The 19,522-nt window shown below is 50.2% G+C and overlaps 4 protein-coding genes across 4 annotated transcripts; all 4 read right to left on the bottom strand.

Moving 5' to 3' along the window:
- Positions 1 to 202: 202 nt before the first annotated feature.
- Positions 203 to 4,369, bottom strand: NCLIV_045055 (putative tubulin-tyrosine ligase family protein; the record flags this gene model as incomplete). The annotated part of the gene is made up of 5 exons (XM_003884054.1): positions 203 to 244; positions 632 to 1,375; positions 1,941 to 2,122; positions 2,457 to 2,803; positions 3,111 to 4,369. The coding sequence occupies 5 exons, from the start codon at positions 4,367 to 4,369 to the stop codon at positions 203 to 205; spliced, it is 2,574 nt and encodes an 857-aa protein (XP_003884103.1).
- Positions 4,370 to 9,218: 4,849 nt separating this feature from the next.
- Positions 9,219 to 12,564, bottom strand: NCLIV_045050 (putative tubulin-tyrosine ligase family protein; the record flags this gene model as incomplete). The annotated part of the gene is made up of 6 exons (XM_003884053.1): positions 9,219 to 9,314; positions 9,916 to 10,084; positions 10,470 to 10,617; positions 10,809 to 10,953; positions 11,660 to 11,847; positions 12,495 to 12,564. 6 exons carry the CDS (start codon positions 12,562 to 12,564, stop codon positions 9,219 to 9,221), a joined length of 816 nt encoding a protein of 271 aa, XP_003884102.1.
- Positions 12,565 to 14,472: 1,908 nt separating this feature from the next.
- NCLIV_045040 (conserved hypothetical protein) lies at positions 14,473 to 16,698 on the bottom strand (the record flags this gene model as incomplete). Its single annotated transcript, XM_003884052.1, has 5 exons — positions 14,473 to 15,029; positions 15,170 to 15,380; positions 15,511 to 15,660; positions 15,978 to 16,070; positions 16,258 to 16,698. The coding sequence occupies 5 exons, from the start codon at positions 16,696 to 16,698 to the stop codon at positions 14,473 to 14,475; spliced, it is 1,452 nt and encodes a 483-aa protein (XP_003884101.1).
- A 1,305-nt stretch (positions 16,699 to 18,003) lies between these two features.
- On the bottom strand, positions 18,004 to 18,510 carry NCLIV_045030 (conserved hypothetical protein; the record flags this gene model as incomplete). The annotated part of the gene is made up of 1 exon (XM_003884051.1): positions 18,004 to 18,510. One exon carries the CDS (start codon positions 18,508 to 18,510, stop codon positions 18,004 to 18,006), a length of 507 nt encoding a protein of 168 aa, XP_003884100.1.
- Positions 18,511 to 19,522: the final 1,012 nt, after the last annotated feature.

Below are 19,522 nucleotides of genomic sequence, written 5' to 3'. Positions count from 1 at the left end.
GAGAGCCGCCGATTCGTTGTGCGTCGGCGGTCAGGTTGTTTGTCAGTGTCGCTAGGCTTCGGACGGTGGGTTTGCATGCCTTGTCTGCTGCTGTCCTGCTCTAACGGCCCAGCTTTCTGGTGTGATAGTCCAGCGAGGCGCCGAGGAGATACGTGGACTGGGTGCGCTTCTTGGGGCATTGCTTCATTTAACCTCCCTGCTATTATCTGCAGAAGACGCAAGCACCATCGAGGACGCGTGGCTGCTGAGAGAAACAGTGAGGTGTACAAAACGTGACTGTTTTGCCAACTTTGCCTTTCAATCCACAGCGAGTCAAACCGTATCGACGCAATGCACGAACTCATACCATAGTGCAGTATTTCCTCCTACGAAGTGCATTCGGTCCCATCTGTTTCTCTATTTACCGATTAGTCGCATTCGTTCAGATCTGAAGCCGAAGAGACCAAGAAGCGATTTTGGGATCGCGCATTCAAAAATCGTGTTCGTCACATACTATCATGTGGCCAGTCAGAGACCGGCACGGGGCCATGAGAACGAGATATGAGGGCTGAGACTGATCAAACGAGGCGGCGGGGGGGAGGACCGGGGCGTCCGATTTCTTGCCTCGACCGCTCGTGGATTCTGTTCTTACCTCAGTGAGCTTCAGCCGGTCGTATGGCATTGGATTAACTAGGCGCAGGGTGTCTTCGATCAGCCCTGGCTTTACTTTTCTGTCAGTTTCGTGTTCCTGGCCCATGGATGGCGACGAATTAACCTCAATAAGCCATGGCTTCATGTCAGCATCAATGAGCACATCGTAGCCGAAAAGCTCGAATGCGTTTGGGTGGTGAGGAATGGAGTCTCCACAGCAGGAGAGGCTTTTCAAAATGACAAGCAGAACTTTCTGCCAGACAGCCTCCCAGTCGATTCCATTTTTTTCGAGTCTCTGCTTCAGTTCGTCAAGCAGAATTTTGCTGTCTTCACCGGAAAACTCATTCTTCTCCTCGTGTCTCCCTGTCCCGATGCCCTCATCATCTTCCTGTAGTCGTGACCTCTTTGTGCATCTCCTCTCGGCCTCTTCCCCAACACGACTATCCACGTCGAAAACTGTGGAGGAGACGCCTACAAAGTTCTCAGAACTGGAATCTCGTAGACATCGGGGCGACGCGTCTGACACCGTGGTTGTCTTCCGTATTTTCGACATTCGGCGCCGCCTGGAAGAAAGCGTAGAAGCTGGAGAGCTCTCTTGGTACCGAGGAGATGCCACCTCATTGTCTGAGTCACTGGAAATTTCTTGCCATTCGTTCTGAATTGCTGCGTTCGTTAGGTGCATGAACCTATTGTTCAGGTGCTCAGGATCCAGCGTGAAAGGAACTCGAGCGATTCTAGCAAAGCCCTGCAAGCACACAAGCACAGGTGTTCAAAAAGTCACGGGAGGTTATTCAGTGCCTCAGGAAAACATTAGTGGTCAGTTAGAGGGCATCCGTTTACTGTAAACCGGCTTTGAAGTTTCGAACACTGGAAAAGACCCGATGCAGAAATATGACAAATGTGAGTGCGGCAATGGACAAGAAAATAATGCCTCGCCTATGCATATGACACCACTGTAAGGTGCTTCGTGCATATGACTGCTGACTAAAATATGGCCCCACCACGGAAGAATGAGATAGCCGCTTTCCTGCCTTTTCCTGCGGGGACTTGCAGTTCACCCTTCGCGACAACGTTTTCAAATCATCAAGTCCCTTTGTCGTACCTGTGCCTGCTGTCGCGTTCCGTGAATTAACTGGTGGTGTTCATTTTTCCATCTTTCTGAGGTAGAAGTGTACTGACCTCACACCTGCCTCTGCACAGGGAGACGTTTCCCTCGTGTGGTTCTTTGTGTCCACAGAAAATGACGTGCAATCGTCGTCTCGCCGCTCTACTTTGGCGCCGGGTTCCGCGGCGCAGGGTGGGAACGTCACCTGTTTATATACAAAAGCCTCGAGCGGATTGAATGAAGTCACCAGCACATACAGGCGCAGATCGAACTTGCGCCCGTTCAGCAGCAAGGGGTTGGCGATATATTCCTGAACCACCAAGTTGTCGGTGTACCGGATGTCGTCGACGGAATTTGTCAAGAAAATCCCGCGGCCTCTTGAGCTGTCTGAAGCAGTTTAACAGATGAGCAACCATTCCATCGCTACAAAACAAAAGAGGCAGACGAGGGGATGCTTGTTTTGACGAGGACGGAAAGACAAGTTGCGCTTTGCTCGCGCACCTCATATAGGCGCAAGCGCCTGCCGTCGTTTGGAGGTCTTCCGTCGGAACACAGGAACGTGATGCCGCGCAACACGCATGGGACTGGCTCTGGAAAAAGCCACTGCGAAACCGTGTTGACAGCCACTTCTCGGACCACGCTAAACGCCTATCCGTAGAAAAGATTCGCACGCTGAACACTCGGCCAGCATACGCCGAATGCCGCCGAACCGTGTACCCACCTTTGGGCTTGCAGATCCACACGCGCTTCTGCTTAGTTGGATAATCCGGCATTTCGCACATCTCCGAGACCATGGCTGTATACTCTTTTGGCAACAAGAAGGTCTTAGGAATGATGCGAAAGTGTTCCGCTCGCCGGCCAGCAGCTTTTTGAAATCGTTCAATGCACCTTTTCAGATTGTCTTTCCTTGTCAACTGCCTGCTTTCAGGGAAATGATTAACCTTCTGGAAAGACAACAGTCTGTTGTAATCGATTCTCGGCCGGTGCCACGTCCACAGCAAATTCCATGCGTAATCCCAGTGAGGTGCTTCCGGCAGCGTCTTCCAGCCGCCGACCTTCCTGAAGGCGCTGTGAGAAAATGCCGACAAATCGGGCATGACCCTAAATCTGTACCGCAAGGACGTTTCTCGCCTGAGAATCTTGATCTGTGCTCTCGCTGGCTCTCGGCTTGGCGCAACCCATCACGCACGGAGGTATATCCCCTGCGGAGTGCCATGTTCATGCCACGTCACGCCGAAGCTGCTTCCCCTGGCTTGGCTTCGCTTTCCGCAAGTGCAAAATATATTGAACAAATGTACACCTATACATATATGCAGGTATATATGTATACAAACAGGTATATGGAGGTCCGTAAGTGATGGTGCAATCTACTAACCTGCTAACAATTTTGTAGACCTCGTGCCGGCTTTTCTCAACCTTGTAATATCGAGAATGAAGGATGTCTTCAAGAGGAGAATCTGCGCCAGTTTCATCAGTTTTTACAGTGCTCGACAGTGTCGCTGCTGTCTGGATATCTGCGCAGCATTTGCCGTTGCTGATGAGGATCTCTTTGAATATGTCACAGTGCTTCGATCTGTCAGGTTCTGTTAACAGGTCTCCTAGAGTTGGGAACTGCCGGTAGTAATCTCGCATCAACTCCGTCTCCGGCGAGAGAGGCCTGCAGATACTTGTCCGGCTGTCAAGGGGTCGCAACGCCACAGTTTCACTTGCTTCAGTTTCTGTCCTGGTTTTCTGGTGTGCCGGAGGGCACACGCCACCCCACGGATCCCCTGTGTCGGATTGACGTAAGAATGATCTCGACGCATGGTCGGTCCAGATCTCAGCACGTTTCTCAGGGATGATTAGGATATTGTCATGGCATTCCTCACCGGCCTTCTGCTTTATGGAGATAGTTTGGTTGGCTGCGTCAACCAGGTCGTCGTTGCCCATCTCTATCTTCCACCCCAAATCGCAGGGCGAATTCGCTACAAGACTGCCTTGGGATTGGTGTTCTATCGTTCTTGTACGGTGGGCATCGACAATAGCTAACAACCTATAAACTGTTTCCACGGTTGCTTCGGCTCCTGGGGGACAGGACAGATCGCTTTCGTCTTCCGTTTTGGACTTTTTATCGTCATCTCCCTGGTTGGTTTCCTCCAGAGAGTCTCTGAGATGAAGACTGGTGGAGTGGCAATGGTCTTGCGACCCTTCGTCGGAGCGGCGAGCAACAGCTGCCCCACTGTTTTGATCTTCCTTGAAGCCTTCTTCAGCGGGATCTGCTACATATCCTGATGTAGCCTGAGTTCGGGTCAGTTCTTGTTCGATTCCGAGGGCATCTCTTGAATCTGAAAGAAGCTCGCTTGCGGGGTTTCTTCCTTCGTGTAAAATCTCGCCTTTTGAGTCATACGGCAAGGACAATTGGATGGACTCCAGAGCCGCAGCAAGCGCACCGATGGCGCCCTGTGCTGAATTTCGGATGGACTGATGTGCCGACTCATGATCGACGAAAAGAAAAAGAGAGCCGTCATCTGCATTGCCTCTTCCCGAGATTCGGTCTGTTTCGCCCGGAAACGCTCTTCCCGTTTTTTTTCCTTCAGCTTTGCTGTCGTTTCCTTGTCGAACACAGCGACGACGGTCAAGAGTAGCTGTGCACATGGATCGTGTCCGATGCAGGGCTCTCCGGTTTTCCTCGCTTGACGCTGAAATCACTGGCCTTGTTCCTTGCCGTTTCGATTCTAAGAGTTTTGCGTGGCCGCGATGACAGGAATCTATGTCCTGCTTTCTGAAACTTCTACAGGTGACACGTCCGTTCTCTGGGGCTACCTCGGAGATTTCCGCCTCCAAACAGTTGGTCGACTGAGTGACTGGAGTGAAGCTGGCAGTGACAGACGCAGACCTCCGAGTTCCTCTTGAGAAACTGTGCATTCCAGAAATACTGTTCGCCTGTTCTTTCGCTGATGTGGCGTCCCCATTGGTGCACTGTTTCTCTCTGCTTGTTGGGCACGTCGCCTCGCCATCATCTTTCTCCGATGTGCCGAGGCCTGGAAAGGTCTCTAGCTTTGCAACAGCAGGCGCCTCCCTTTTCCCTACAACTGTGAGCCGGTGGCTGTGTTGACAGGGGGGCTGGATAGAAGGTGTGTTCCCTATACTAGGCGACTCTGAAGTGTCAGGGTAACAAGGACCTTGGAAAGCGAGTTCCTGGTCGCAGTCAACCTTGCCACGTTCCTCTGTGAATCTTCGCGACGATCCAGATGGATCCACGGAACGGATGGCCTGCGCAGGATCTCCGTGACCAGCCGCTGTCTCAATCGGGGAAAATCGTTTCCGGTCCCCTGACCCCAAGTCTTTCTCAGTTTCGTCAGCCACGGTGCTTCTAGATGAACAAAGTGTGGCCCCCTTGCTTACCCGCTTCTTTTCTGAAGCGGATCCTTGCTGTTCAGATACCTTCCTGCAGGTGGAGTGTCTGACTTTCTTTTCAGATTTCGTTAAGTCTTCCGTTAGTGCAGAAGAAGGCTCCTTCTGTTGCCAGCGTTTCTTTGCACCCCCGTTCATATGAGAGAGAACCGTGCCAAGTTTGCAGACCCGTGGTTTCGTTTCACGTACGGCAGCCTCCTCGGCAGTCGGGTTGCTGGGCAAAGGTCCTTTCTTTTTCTTCTTTGAAGGTTTTTTCCGCTGGGAGCGCAGCGGAGGAACCTGAGATAAAATGCGCATAAATGATTAATTTGGTTTTCCGCCAGCGGTCAAGCAGAAAGATAGGTAAGGAGCGGGGACGGTGACAATAGCAGACAGACTAAAGTATGTGAACCACGGACCTCGTTCTTTGCAGTCGAACGGTTGTCGAATACTGGAGCGGCAAGGCCAGGAGTGGTCTTAACAGAGTTCGCGTCTTCTCCGAATAATTTCTTCTCCAGCGCCTTGGACAAAACAGACATAACGCAGAAAGGGAGATGCCAGCGTCCAGAAACCTTTCGCTCATACCTCAGTGAGCCACAGCCCTCTCGATGATCAACTTTTGTATGCAGTTCAGGTTGTGCTAATGCACCTTGGCTTGGCTTGTTTGAATGACCATGTATCAGTCTCGCATGAGACTGCGCCTGACGGTGCTTGTTTAGCTGCTGTCTAGTAGCACTATCAAACTGCCAAGCTGTGGTAATGGCTATGTTCGCTAACTATCACATCGAGTTGCGAATCGGTTGATATCGCGCACCACTACTGCTTGCCTGGTGCTTCGGTGCTTTATACGATCGACACACTACTGGGAGATGTATTGCCTACGGCAAAGGCGGAAACGGTTGAATGGAGGCGTGAATCGCACGACAACGCCGGAGTTTCCTGATCACAAATGATTTGCTGGGGAGTCAAGTTGTTTTCTGTCTTTTCAACGACCTCGCGTTCGCCAGCTGGATCCCTGCTTGGAAGGCTGCTGGCGTGCCTAATCTCCGTTGACGAAGAAAGAATGCCTGTTTTTGGAGCGTCTGGTGTAGACTGGATTGTGAGTATGTTGTTGATCATGTGAGCACACGACTCTCTCTCCCGGATCTCAAGCTCTACGAGACTGAGAAGACGTATCACTTCCTGACGACCCTGTCGCAGTGGAGTCGCCGCTGTTTGGAGAGACTCCAGTAATTTGCTCTTTAGTTCCCGGAGCTGTTGAACTTCTAAAAGACACAATACACTGGAAGCATACAAGTAATTGTAGAGATTGCAGAGTGGGCCAATTGTGGGCTAAAAACACAACAGTATGTCCTAGACCCAACGCTAAGTTGTCATTTCTAGTCAACCATCCCAAGTGTTTGGCTTTCGGCTCGGAGCCCATTTTACAACATCTGACAAGCAGCCAGCAACGGCACGTATGACAAATTCCTTGTGCAGAGTCATTTCCCATAAAGGAAATCATCGGTGATCCTGTTGTGTCACAGCTAAACCACACTCCGTCTACCCCAGCAGCCTGAACGCCTGTGTTGCTCCGTGGCATTTTGAAGGGAATTTCATTTACCGAGATCGTATATTGCCTCCTTTGTTGGAAGATTGAGCTGGAGCTTCGATTCAGTTGCCGTGGAAAAGGGCGTCGCGCTGTCTCTCTCCGCCGTTTCGTGCACCTGTTTTGAGACGTTCTGCTGATCGGGATCCTGTCGCACGCCACAGCTGCTGTCCCTTCCTCCACACAATCCGACGCTCGGATGCATGTAGTCAAAATAATCCATGGCACCCAAGACGCGCCAGAGTCACTTGCTTGCCATTCTCAGCCCATACGCAGCTATGTACGTTTTTGAAGACTTCCTTGTGGGTCAGAATGACCCCGTCTCGTCTCGCTCCCCCGTTTCCACTCTGGTGAGACTGAAGTGAGCTGCCACGGTATGGGACTGTAGGGGAGCCCACCTCGGGATGGCAACAAGGGGGGGGCCGTCTTTCTTTGCATGCCGATTTTCTGCTGCCCCTCAAGCTGCACTATCTCCGCTCATTTCTCTTCCTGGAAACAGCCTCGAAACGATTTCATCAGGCATCATCAAAAGGAGCTGGGTCCAGGGTACATTTTGCCCATCTCCTTTTCTGTAACGGCATTATTCGCAGCTCTAACACCTGGAATACAACCCGACCACATGCAAGTTCGTATCTTTCCTAGGGCTGGTGTGTGCTGCAAGAAGTACGGTTCAGTTTGAAGCTAGCAGCAGCTGAGGAAAGTATTTGGCCTGTCTGACGGATGCCCCTAATGGCACGAAATCATGCGTCTGACTACAATTCCTTTTGCTGCCGCATGTCTGCATGTAGGCTGTTCTTCTACTCGTGGAGCAGGGCTATTACAAGGCAATGCATTTACCGAATATTTGTCTTTCTCCGACATTTGTCCTCATTCTACTTGACCACAAACGAGAGAGTGTATGTAAATACACATATTCGGAGGCGCGTTTTCAGAGCATCAAATGTCGTCAGCCTCAAACACGAACCAACCCCTCGCGCTGGTTGTGTGCCGTGGAAAAGCAGCAGTACATAAAAATTCACACCGTTGTTCATTGTCAATCTGGAGCGATTCATGCGAGGCAGGAATTCTGATCAGCTTAGGTAGTGCGCATCTCCACTAAATTTTTTAGGCCAAGACGGAAACAATATGAAGTTGTTCCGTTCATTCCACACATGCGACTCCACGTCCTATGGCATTCTGCATCAGCGGTCGGATTCTTTTGTGGCCACAGGCAGTTTTGCGTCAGTCTGTAAAACAGTGATAACAGAATACATCTCTATAAAGGACAGCCAAGGCATAAGAATGTTTACTCCTTTGGGCAGTATCCAAGCGGACCGCTTTCAAAGCGACACATATGGGGCCCAGGAGATCACGAGTTGTGCGATTCAAGCGCTCGCTGTGTCGGCGCTTCGCCGATAACCTCGTTGTTCCGACGGCGTCGCTGTTTTGGGTAGCCACAGGGGAAACCAGATTTCGTCAGTTCCGATAGGAATGAGTGCCAACAACGTACGGTTCTGGGGGAGCGAAGCTTGCGAAAGCATTAGTACTACACACATCAGATATATTTAGACGCCAGCCTGGTGTATGCGCGAGTGGGAGATAAGGGGAAGCGCGTTTCGAGATGTGCGTGCTAGTAAGCAACATCATGAGTGGTGTAAGTTGCTTCAGGAGACTATTGCCTCTGTGGGGCAGGATTTCTGACTACTTGCAGTTGTTAGCCGTGTGCTGAACTGCTGACAGAGAAAACCAAACTGGGCGCACTGAGGGGCCACAAAACATCGTGGACCAGTGCGCGACAAACAGTAAGACACTCGTTTTCGCTTTACGAGGGGACGCGCCGCAGAGTGCCATTGCCACAGAAAGAATCAAGTCACGGGTGACTCTCATCACATGCGCCTGCATACCGTTTTGAAAAGCTGGATATTCAGGTCCTTGTCTGGAAGTCGTTCTTTCAGAAAACATAATTCACGAACGGAAGAAACTACTAAAGGAGGGATTCTTTCCTTGGGCTGTAGCCCCCACATACCCAGGTGGCTCGAGCCCCGTAGTGTTGCCACAGTTGAATCAGTGTACCCCGGAAATAAGAAAGCAGAGCCGCAGGCTTTGGGACAGATCGTATGTGGCCCCTAGAAAAGCCCACGGCGCTGTGTGCACACGGGTGGCCCTCAAGGGAAAGGAATGTTCTGTCTGTGTCGGTTCAATCACGTCAACAATCCTGGTGCCATTGTTAAAAAGAAAAGCGGTTGGTTCAGGCGTTTTTGCCGACGTCTTTGATGGGTGGCCAACGTGAGGAAAGTGTGACCGACTTAATTCCTACTGGCAACTACGTCTTTTTCATACTGAATGCGAGAACGAGTCATTTTCCTGAAAGTTTCCTGGAAGCACACTCCTCCCTCACGCCGAGCAATGTCATCCTTTTCTAAGGACTTCAACTTGGCAAGAGGACAGACTAGCAGTTAGGGTCCCGAATTCCAGTTCTTTGTAACCAAAAAAGTCGAGGGATTATCAGAAAAGCTTATGAGGGCCTTCTCTCTCTACCCCCGCTCACCACGTGGTGAACGGATCTTTCATCGGGTCCACGGGTACAGCATCGTCCTTTTCGTCTGGATAGGCCTCGAAGTTGGAGAGATCATCCATGCCCTGGCCACAGAAACAACAGAGCCGACTGGGATAGTACTCAACTGCGAAGCAGTATAGCAATGTGGACGTACGCGCGCAAGCACGTACAGCATCACCTGAAGAAATATGAACATGCATCCGTAGGATGCAGATTGGCGACGTCATTTCCGGCCCCCCTACCACCAGCATCGGCAGTAAACATAATTTGTGTTCACAAAAGAAGCAAAAAATGGCTTCATGCCAAGTGCAAACAGCTACATGCACATTTGTACATGTTGGCATATATATGCATATACACAGGTGTGAGCGTGAACATTGTAGTTCTGTTGAATCTATTTACACGATTTTAAATGGTAGATAGGGAACAACGACCTCCGAACCCCCAATATAGATTGGTACAAAGAAGTTACCATACCCTCCGTACAAAGCCGGCGCCTCTTCCGTAATCTTGTGTATTTTAATTCACACTCCATTTATGAGATACAGACAACCAAGTTCTATATGATTACCGTACACCACCACCCCTGTCAGATAAGATTGGGAATTCTAATCCACGGATTGTATCAGCACCTCCATGTCCGCTTGGAGCCTTAGCATGAACATACAGGTATATATGCCGTACCTTAATCGTGGGTTTATAGCGCGCGACGACCTTCTTGGCTCTCAAGTCCTCGAACACGACGGTGCAAAACCACTTGCACTCCTTGATATCTCTGACTCCGTTCTTCAGGTTTCCCCATCTCTTCGACAAATCAGCCTGGAGTAGCTTCTTCACTAAAACTTTGGCATCTCTGTGCAGGGCGAAACGTTCGGAGAAGTTCCTGTTTTGGCTACCGGAAGACCGGCCTTTAAAGAGCATATCGGCAGGCTGGTTGTCTGTGTTGCCTGAGTGTGCGGTCAGTGCTTCATATAACTTCGAGGAAAAGACAGCTTGTTTCTCGTTAGACACCAAAAGTATGGCGTCACTCCCATCCTTATAAAATCCTGAAATCGTCAGCCGTTTTCCCCACGCGAGTACTGTGGCCGCTGGGTGTCCGTGCAAACAATTCCGCTGTGACGACATCGTGAAACACTGCCACCTGATAAGCTCTCGTGTTGTTTTGATTCATTGCCTGGGACGGGTGCTTTCTTTTCCATTGCCCCTGTCGCTAGACCAGTAATGGGAAACAGGCTTACTTGTCGAAAAACTTCGGAAATACAAACTTCCCTGCCAATATTTTTTGGTAAATTCCAAGTGGATCATCATCGAGGAAGGGAGGATAACCCACCATCATCTCATAGATCAGAATTCCCAGCGTCCACCAGTCGACTGGTTTTCCGTGTCCTGAAATATATCAGAATTAACGCCTTTGTCGATATGACTGAGGTATGCACGCGAGGCAAGCTTCACTTGATCGCGAATGAGAACAAAATGCTCTGTAGGAGACTTGCGGACCCATTTAACGTGTTAAGTGAAGCCCGATTGCTGCTTGAAATAAGGCGAGTACCTTTGGCACGAGCAATTGCGGGTCTCACCTTTATTCAACAGCACCTCCGGAGCAATATACTCGGGTGTACCACAGAGCGTGTCGGTTCGAAACTCAACAATCTTTGCGAAACCAAAATCTGTCAATTTTATGTAGCCGTCCTTGTCCAAAGCATGTTCTCCGGCTTGAGATCTCTGCGGAGGTTAGTTGAACACCGTAAGTGTGTTTGCCATGCATGTGCCTGGATGGAGAAAATCTTAGCGTTGCAGGAGCAACCGCCTCTGGGACACGCGCGTGGTGGAACAAGCGACCAACTGTACAGCGAATTTTAATCGCCAGGAAAATGAAAACACGCATTTCGCTCACCTGTAGATGATGTTTTGACTATGCAGGTAGTCGAATATATCGACGATTTGGGCAGCATAAAATCTCGCTGTGTCGTTGTCAAACCGTTTCGCTTTCCTCAAATGAGTGAAAAACTCTCCACCTGCAGCACAGACCTAGCAATAATCAGTAGCTGAGCGTAATGGAACGGTTTAAATAGAGAAAGAGTAATCCGCCTTTTCAGGCGTTAATAGCGTTCGCTGCTATGCTGTACACATGCAGCCGACGTGCCACTGTTTCTAACCTGGCACAAGCTCCATGACCAGGTAGAGATATCGACTGTCTTGGAAGCTGCCGAAACATCGCACCTGGCATAGGACAAGCACATGCAAAGGCTTTGTATGTGTCTTTCTCCAACGAGAATACCGAACACTTGCAAATTGACCAGCCTAGGAATTCCATGACAAAGAAGCCCCCACAGTGCAGCCGCCACTAACAGAAGTTTGACCGTGCTGCGGCGAATTAACCTTCGTAGACCGTTGGGATCACTGCAAAATGTCAAGTGACACAACGCACCGTGAGGGGGTGATCTAAGGCAAGCAAAATCTTCTTCTCATTGATGATATGATCAACGTGCTTCAGTTTAATAATGGCCGCCTTCTTTAGAAGCTTTACAGCGACTCGTGGAGGAACCTGTGTCGGGTCGTCCACGTTTGTCGACATCGACTTCAAATATTTGGCAGACTTTACTCTCCCGAAGGAGCCTGACAAGCATGTATCCACCATGTGCACACGCACGAGTAGATATCAGTATCTGTGTGGGCGTGAAGAGACTGCTAGAGTTCTACAGACAGCGGGCTATTTGAGTCATCTCTCCCCGTCTGCCGCCAAAGCCATGTCTGCATCTGTATGTCGACACACATTGTATGTCGACCTGGATGGCCGAGGTGGTGCGCACCTTGTAACATATAGGTATGCACAGCCACGGGATAGTAACGACACATCTGTGCGTCTAGGGGCAAAACGCTCTAAACCGAAAAAACCGGAGTAAGCTTCTGTTTGTTCTGCTTGGCGATGCGCAAAGGCGCGGGCCGTTTTCTCGTGTACATTTACGTACAGTTTCACGTCCGTCAAAGACGACAACGATGCTCAGATGTTCAACTTGGCATTGGGATGAGCCGTCATTTGGTGGCTATTCAGTGTCACTGTCCACTGTGTAGCAGCCCCAGATTGATAGGAATTCTAAAGAAGCTGTGTTCACCAGTGGTATGCTTCTCCTGCCTTTATCGACTACCGAAAAAAACCGTCCCGTGCTCCTGGCAAGGCAATTCCACCTCAAAAGGGTAATCTGGCGGGAAACGCGCGCGATTCTTCCATGTTACCAGAGGCACAATCTTTGAACGGCGCGTACCTGTTCCCAGAGTTGGACCGAACTCGAAGGCCTCCTTGCCCGTTCCGGGGGGGAGCAGTGGCTTCTGCATCTTGACGAACGCGTTTGGAACCAGGAAATGCTCGTTCGGAGTGTCTGCCTAGCTGGCTCTCCTAAGTATTCCGTAAGATCAAAACCACTACTCTCCGAAGGAAAGCAAAACGGATCTAATCCTCTTATGGGTCGTAGGGATTGACATCAAGCCCTGGTGCTGTGGTTTACGACTTTCTGGAGCTAGGGAGCTCATGTAAGCTTCTTGCAGGGCAGCAGAAACGAACTGGAGAGAAAGAGTGGCTGCCTTCACTCTCGCTTGTGACACGGGCTGGTTCGTTGCTCGTAGAGCGTACAAGATTATCGTGATTGCATTTTTTAGCCTTGTCTGGTTATTCCTGACAGGCCACTAAGTCCTTAAAGCCTTATCCGCATAGTTGGCGTGAACATGATATTCGCAAATCCCACAGTGGTCTCGGTGTCTTTCAAATGCTTTTCCAGCCTAACAGTTTTGAAGAGAGTTGCTCTTGGACCACGCAGTGGACCTTGGAGAATTTAACTAATCAGATCAAAAAAGCAGTGGCCGTTTCGATGCTGGATAAAACTTCAGCGTTTGCGACATTGAATCCTCGTCTCGCCCCGTTGCTCAGAAGCATGCGTGCAGCTTTTCTTGATCACCATGTAGAAGCGACCACAAGCTAACAGTCTCATTCTACAGAAAAAAACATTGGAAACACTCTACAAACAGTGTCCTCATCCAGTACCGTGGCATATAACACACTGTCCAGTTAGGTGGAAACCGCGAACCCTGCGGGGTGTGAACTGGATAAGAAGCGATTGGAAGCTCTCCTGGAAACCCGGAGCAGCTGTTATATGTCATGTAGGGGCATCAGGCCAGTGAGGTGTTGGTTCTGTGGAAAACGAGAGTGAAACTCTCAAGCGGCTGAGTTTGTTGAAAGAATGCAGCACCCCCCCACCGACGACCACGGGGAGTGTGCATTCCGGGAGGACACAATACTGGTAAAAGGCAGCACCAAAGTTATGCAGTGGTATGATGCAAATAGTTAGAATCGTACCATGTCAACTCACTGTAGGAAAACCATTTCCAGCTCGTTTTCATAAAACACTGTTGTGACAAACAAAAAATAAAAGTCGCCAACCCCTAGTTCCTCTTTTTTCTGATGCCATGTAGCGCCCTACAACAGCCGGTCGTATTTTCAGGCTTTGGACACAGCAGGAACTTCTCACTTCCGAAGTCGTGCTCTTCGATAGTCTCTCGGAAACGGTACCTTGTTACACTGTCAAAACAGGGACACGCAAAACATATTGCGTTTTGGATTGTTCTCCATTATTCTCGTGTCACGACTTTCAGTTTGCTCACGTAGTGTCCTCTTTTACATAATGGCTGACATCAGATGTCAACCGTTCGAGCACGTGCCACTCTCGACAAAATCACCTTAGGAGACGAAAGGCGACGCAGTAGCCGTCCACACAGGAGGTTTTTGGAGAATATAATCAGAGATTCAGTAGAAAGAACACTCTCAGTTACTGTTTTATGTGGTAGTGCGTCGAGAGTATAACGCCTGAACCAAACACGGGTGTCAGCTCGCTTTTATGGTGGCGTCGCGCTGGGGACTGCGCAGGATCGTAAGCAAACGTGTACTTTTCAGAATTTTAAGAGACGCCTTTATTTTGAAGGCTGTGTACCAGAAAAAGCGGAATTGTGCCGGCAGCCCAGTCGGCACTCTGTATTGTGTTAAGAAAGGGAAATTGGAAGCCGGATCCGACATATTCCGGTTTCCGAGGCTCATCGTTCATGGCATGCACGTAAGGATTTTACTAAAAAGGTCAGTGAAACATTGAACGGATAGGAGCAACGAGGGGGCAACAGTTGATTCGAGACGAAGCATTGGCACTTACAGCCAGCCCTCAAGCTTCAGGGATTATTACGGCTTCCCACACGTGGCCACTAAAGTGTGGCTCCCTCACCGGCTGCCGTGTAAGGAAGAATCATACTTGAACCCATGCTGTCGGGCACTGCATACGCCTCTTGATCAATGTGACTGGGAATAGATGCTTCTGATTGCGACCGGCTACTACCCAAGGACTGTGCATACTCCGTGGTAGCTGGAGACTCACGTGCCGCTGACATGGGTGTCCCCGTACCCGCCACATGCGATGCATTAAATGGCTCTTCGGTATATCCGCCACCAAACCCAGTATGATGCTGCGCGTAAAAATAGTCACCGTGACCCACCATCTGCGGAGGATGAGAGGATATTCCTCCCAATCCATGCGCGCCATGCTTTGAGCCAGCCGGGTGTGGATGAGTCACTGGCCAGGCTAGGAGCGGTATGTATTCCTTCGAGAGAGGAATATATCGAATCTCTGGCGGTGCGGATATTTTGACTTTCTTTTCCTTCGGTTCTGCCTTCTTTTTCTCTTCGGTCACTTCTACAACGACTACAGGATCAGGTGGGGCAAACAGAGTCGGCTTCTTCTTCAGACCAAGACGCCGGTAGCACCCTGCTCGACACATAACAACAAACCGTTGGCACTAAATCTTCGCAAGTACAGCTATTGTTAAAGATGAAAACGTGAACCGGGGTAATGATGTGTGCTCTTCCATACGTAACACCCCGTGAAGTGCTGAGCTATTTCCTCACCGAGGCCGACGCAAGGAGGCGGAGGCGGTACTGCAGGCAAGTCCTTCGCGTAAATTCGTTCGATGCCTTGATCCTCCTCGAGCTCCTCCACGATATGCGTTGCAGTCTGAGGGTAGTAGAATATCATCGGCGGCTGTGCTCTTGCTCGAACGGACCAGGGATTGATGTTAGCAGTGTATCTGTCCTTGATAAGTATTCTTGTAGGCACAGTCTGTGGACATAAGACAACTACGACCGCGCGGCTAGCACCTGGCAATGCTGATTACTCGTGGCTGTAAAGTAAACTTTGGCACGTACGGGCAATCGACCCGAGATACTGCACATCGCCTCAGCCTGCTTACGGTTTGTGGGCTGGCGAGCGGCTCGCTCTCGCTTAGTCTCCTGGCATGAGCCATCCGAGGACTTGGTCGATATTCTCCCGCTTCAAAATCGTAGTATTTGCTCGTGTATATTTGGTGTGCTCCTGGTGTAATGTCTTTGTCCCATGCACCCTCGTAAAGGAGGGGCACCACTGGCGGCTCTCCCTTGGACGAAATTACTAGGGTACTCGGAGCAGATACAACCGCAGGTTGCAGCAAGTGACCTAACGGAGCGCCTTCCGCACTTCCGACAATATTCATCTCCGGCAGCTCGTTTTGACGAAGGTCTGGAATTGTTTTCTCCGTAAACGTTGCTGGCCAGTACACTTTCTGCATCATGAATGGCAGGGAATAAGGCACATACAAAATTTATGTTACCTCCGACCTCTTCTCGTCTTATCTGGTGGCGGCTCAGCTCATTCTGGAGGCGACCATATGGGCTGTCTTACCTTCCTTTTTAATCGGTTCTTGACTTCTAGACGCCGTCCATTGAGCGGAGGACCGGATTTAGATGCCGGATACACAGACGCGGGGCGCGTCCCCTGCAGAGACAGACAACAAAGAGTTAAAACACTATATCGGTAATGGTACGCAACCCTTTATTCACATGATATGCGCGTGCCGTTCTGCCTGTGACGAAACAAGCTGTTGCATCTTCCCTGAGGTGGTTCACCAAGATAAAGCTGTGCCAATGTAAGGGCTGCGTTCCCAATGTGCAGTGGCACTCACTTTAGGAGTAAGATGTGCGATACCTGGCACAACGATGCCTGAGAAGGGAAGATGAACCGGAATTGGCGGTTCGAAAGGCGATATGTACTTGTCACCCAGCAAGGACGAATATATGGGAACCAGATGAACGGGTTCCTCTACCTTTCTGAAGAGGGGCTTTTTCCCTAGATCCCTAGTCGCTTTGGCGTTCATCTGGTGGAAGAAAGCAGTCGGCTGCAAGGGGACAATCTCATCTCTACTGGAGGAAGCCGCATCTTGGATGCTACCGGTATTGTTTGAAATAGCTGGTGGCTTCGGCAGAGACGACACCGCATTCTCTGGCGTCTTTAAAAGACCCAAGGAACTATTTATCAATTGATTGTGTTCCTCCGCTGCTGCATGATCGGATTCGAGCAGCGTCCCTCCTATCAACAAGGCCACAAGCTGTAGAGCGAAGAACATGCTGTCGAAACTTTAGCGCTTCTGGATTGAAGCTCGATGGATACTTTTCGAGGTCGTATGACTTTTTACGTGGATTACGACAATCTCAATGTACGCGAAAGGGATCTCCGGAAGTGAACGACGGCAGTAAGAACTGAGGAGCTAGCGTGTTGATGTCCTTGCTCGCCGTCCACCTACGCCCGCCGAACACGAACGGGCTAGCTGTCGGCGGTACTCCTGCGCAACGAACACAAAACTTAGACAGTATGGCCACTAAATCGGCCTGCCGGAAGAGGAGAACCAAGGTAAACTCGTGGAACTGGAGAACTCAGTATAGGATCTATTGATGATATAGAGTGGTGCGTTTATGGCTTGTCGTTCTCGTCGGTGGACGCGGCCAGCATATCATGTGTTCCCTTACGCCTCAGCAACTGACCTCCAGGCTATATGTCTCATCGAGTCACAGTACAGTACAGTAATATAATTACTTCCGCCACAATGAAAGTGACATATTCAAGTTATGGAGAGCTCAGCGGCAATTGTCATTCTTAGCTGAATTATTGTGCATTTCGTGTGGTAACTACAAAGCAAGTTTCCTGACAAGCGGATAAAACCACCTCATACATCCTATGCTAGAAAACCTCCCAGTTCACCTAATGGCCATGAGCAATGACTTTCCTGACACGCCTCCAGGAGCTGTCAAGGGACACAGAACTTTCTCCGGAACTGTTCTATCCTTGAAGCCTGATCTCGCTCGAGGACCCTGCCAGCTAAAGTGACTGTTCGTGCAAGGTATGATTCAACCGTTTTGTTTCCACTGAATCAAATGTTAGTCAGGTGTGTTCGGGAAGACAAAGCGATTTTAGCTCACAGTTCTAGTATTTCAGAGGTCGTCATTACGTCGTCATCATCACGGCAGCTTTTAGGAACAGCAGCCATTTCTTTGTCCATTTCCTCTCCGATGTTGGCCAGTCCTGGAAAGGACAAGCTCTTCAACATCATCACAATATCTCTCGTGCACCATGGGATCTACCTATTTCGGCATCATTGTACATCGGGTACTCCTTCACCCTGCCACTTATCTCGTCGACAAGTTGCAGTTCACTGGCAAAAATAATGTGAAGGCAGATAGAGATGGCTACGTGAGATGAAGAACTCACCTGGGCCGTTCCTCTGGCTCGTACCAGGACGCGGATGGACGGGATACACAACGACCAGGGCGGTGCGCTATAGAGATAGAATCACGTAACCACGGTAGGGGCCAGGCGATGCACGCGCTTACGCTGTGGTACCAGCGTTCTCTTCCTTCGGTTTTGTTCCGGCTTATTACAGTGACTTCGACTCGACCTGACACAAGCGAAGTCGTTTGGGTTTTGTGATCATACTCGCCTTATCCGACGCGTACCTAAGCGAGCTCCTACTGGCCAGACTAGCAGGCGGCTCACAGAAGTTGGTTACGCGAGATCGACTGCTCCGAGATGCCGATTCAGGCGCGTCAAAAGAACCGCGGGACAACGTGGACGGGCAGTATGACCGATTGCTAGGCAGGGGCTTTACGCCGTGGGAAGCGCCTTGGTCTAGGACTGCTTCAGGTGTTCCCTCTTTCAGAGAGCACGGGAAGGACGAATCTGTAACGAGCATTCGTCGTTTGCGCCTCTCTTCGTTGATGAATTTCTTCTGTCGAAGCTGGGCGTCTTCTCTATGCAGCTCCCCGAGCCTGTTCGCAATCGTAGTAATTGCTTGCCGAAGATCTGCTTCCCGCCTGTCCCAGTGGAAGTCTTCCACAAGTTTCCGCCCTTTCGCTAATAGGGGAAGAAAAGTTGGAATATCCATGGTTGCCTGGAGTGCTGGTTTCACAGAAACGTTGGTCCTGCAGGCTACCCAGATATACAAAAGCTACCTCTGCCGGGCTGGTTCCCCACTTCGAGGGCGGCTAATTTATGGTGTACGTACATCTCATGGCTGGGTTTTCTAACATCCGTGGAGTGCAACCCCACCGAACTCTCATCAGGGAGAAGCTGAGTCGATTTTTGCAGAGGCTGTTCCTCGCCTGACGAGCGACACCTTCCAGGTCGTAGCGGGCTACAAATTATGTGCGGGTGCACACCTCACGACGAGTCGGAGGCAGGTGTCTAGGACATGTAAACAGATACGATTCTCTCAATAGCTACAAGATTCGAAAACGTTTTCTGCTGTGGTCCTTCTTCATCAGGGGAGCGGACGCAGCAGAGGCAGAGCAGAGGAATCGTAACTCATCCTGGTTGGGACTTCCGGAACCTTGGCGGTGCCACGAGCCCCATTTTGCGGCTAAATGACAACAAACATGTAGGTTTTCCATGCAGTCTACCTGAAAGAAGAGTCTGGGACGCCGTGTGCCGCTCCTCTGGTGACCACGAAAATCAACAACACGCTGTTTACTGTAACGTCTTACCACTCTTTTTGACGTACCAAAGGCAACCAGCATTGCTACCAGCATTCAGGACTTGCGAGACCCCGTGAGACTACCGGCTGGCAAAGTGTACTTGGAGGGCTGCATGGTTGGCCGACGTCGAAAAGTTGTACTGGTCTCCACTTTTTTGGTGTGAATTTCAGTATCAAGGAAGCGGGGGAAACGGTCCTGAACTTGTCTTGCGTTGTCTTGTTGAAGAGATAGTAAGATGCTTGCTGTTTGATTCTAAAGTTTTCCTTCTTCATGCAGGTGACCCGTGCGACAAAATCCGATTCCTTTTCGTCGGGTTGCACATCTTGCGTGCAGCCAGCGGATATACGATAAAGCAAGCGTTAGGAACCAACCCTCCGCTACGATCTTTCATTTCCAAAATGCCTACTTGACTATTGGGAGCAA

The sequence above is a fragment of the Neospora caninum genome, chromosome X (genome assembly GCF_000208865.1).
Source record: "Neospora caninum Liverpool complete genome, chromosome X".
Classification (NCBI taxonomy): Eukaryota; Apicomplexa; class Conoidasida; order Eucoccidiorida; family Sarcocystidae; genus Neospora; species Neospora caninum.
Note: the sequence above shows the minus strand (reverse complement) of the source record. Positions and strands in the feature narration are given on the sequence as shown.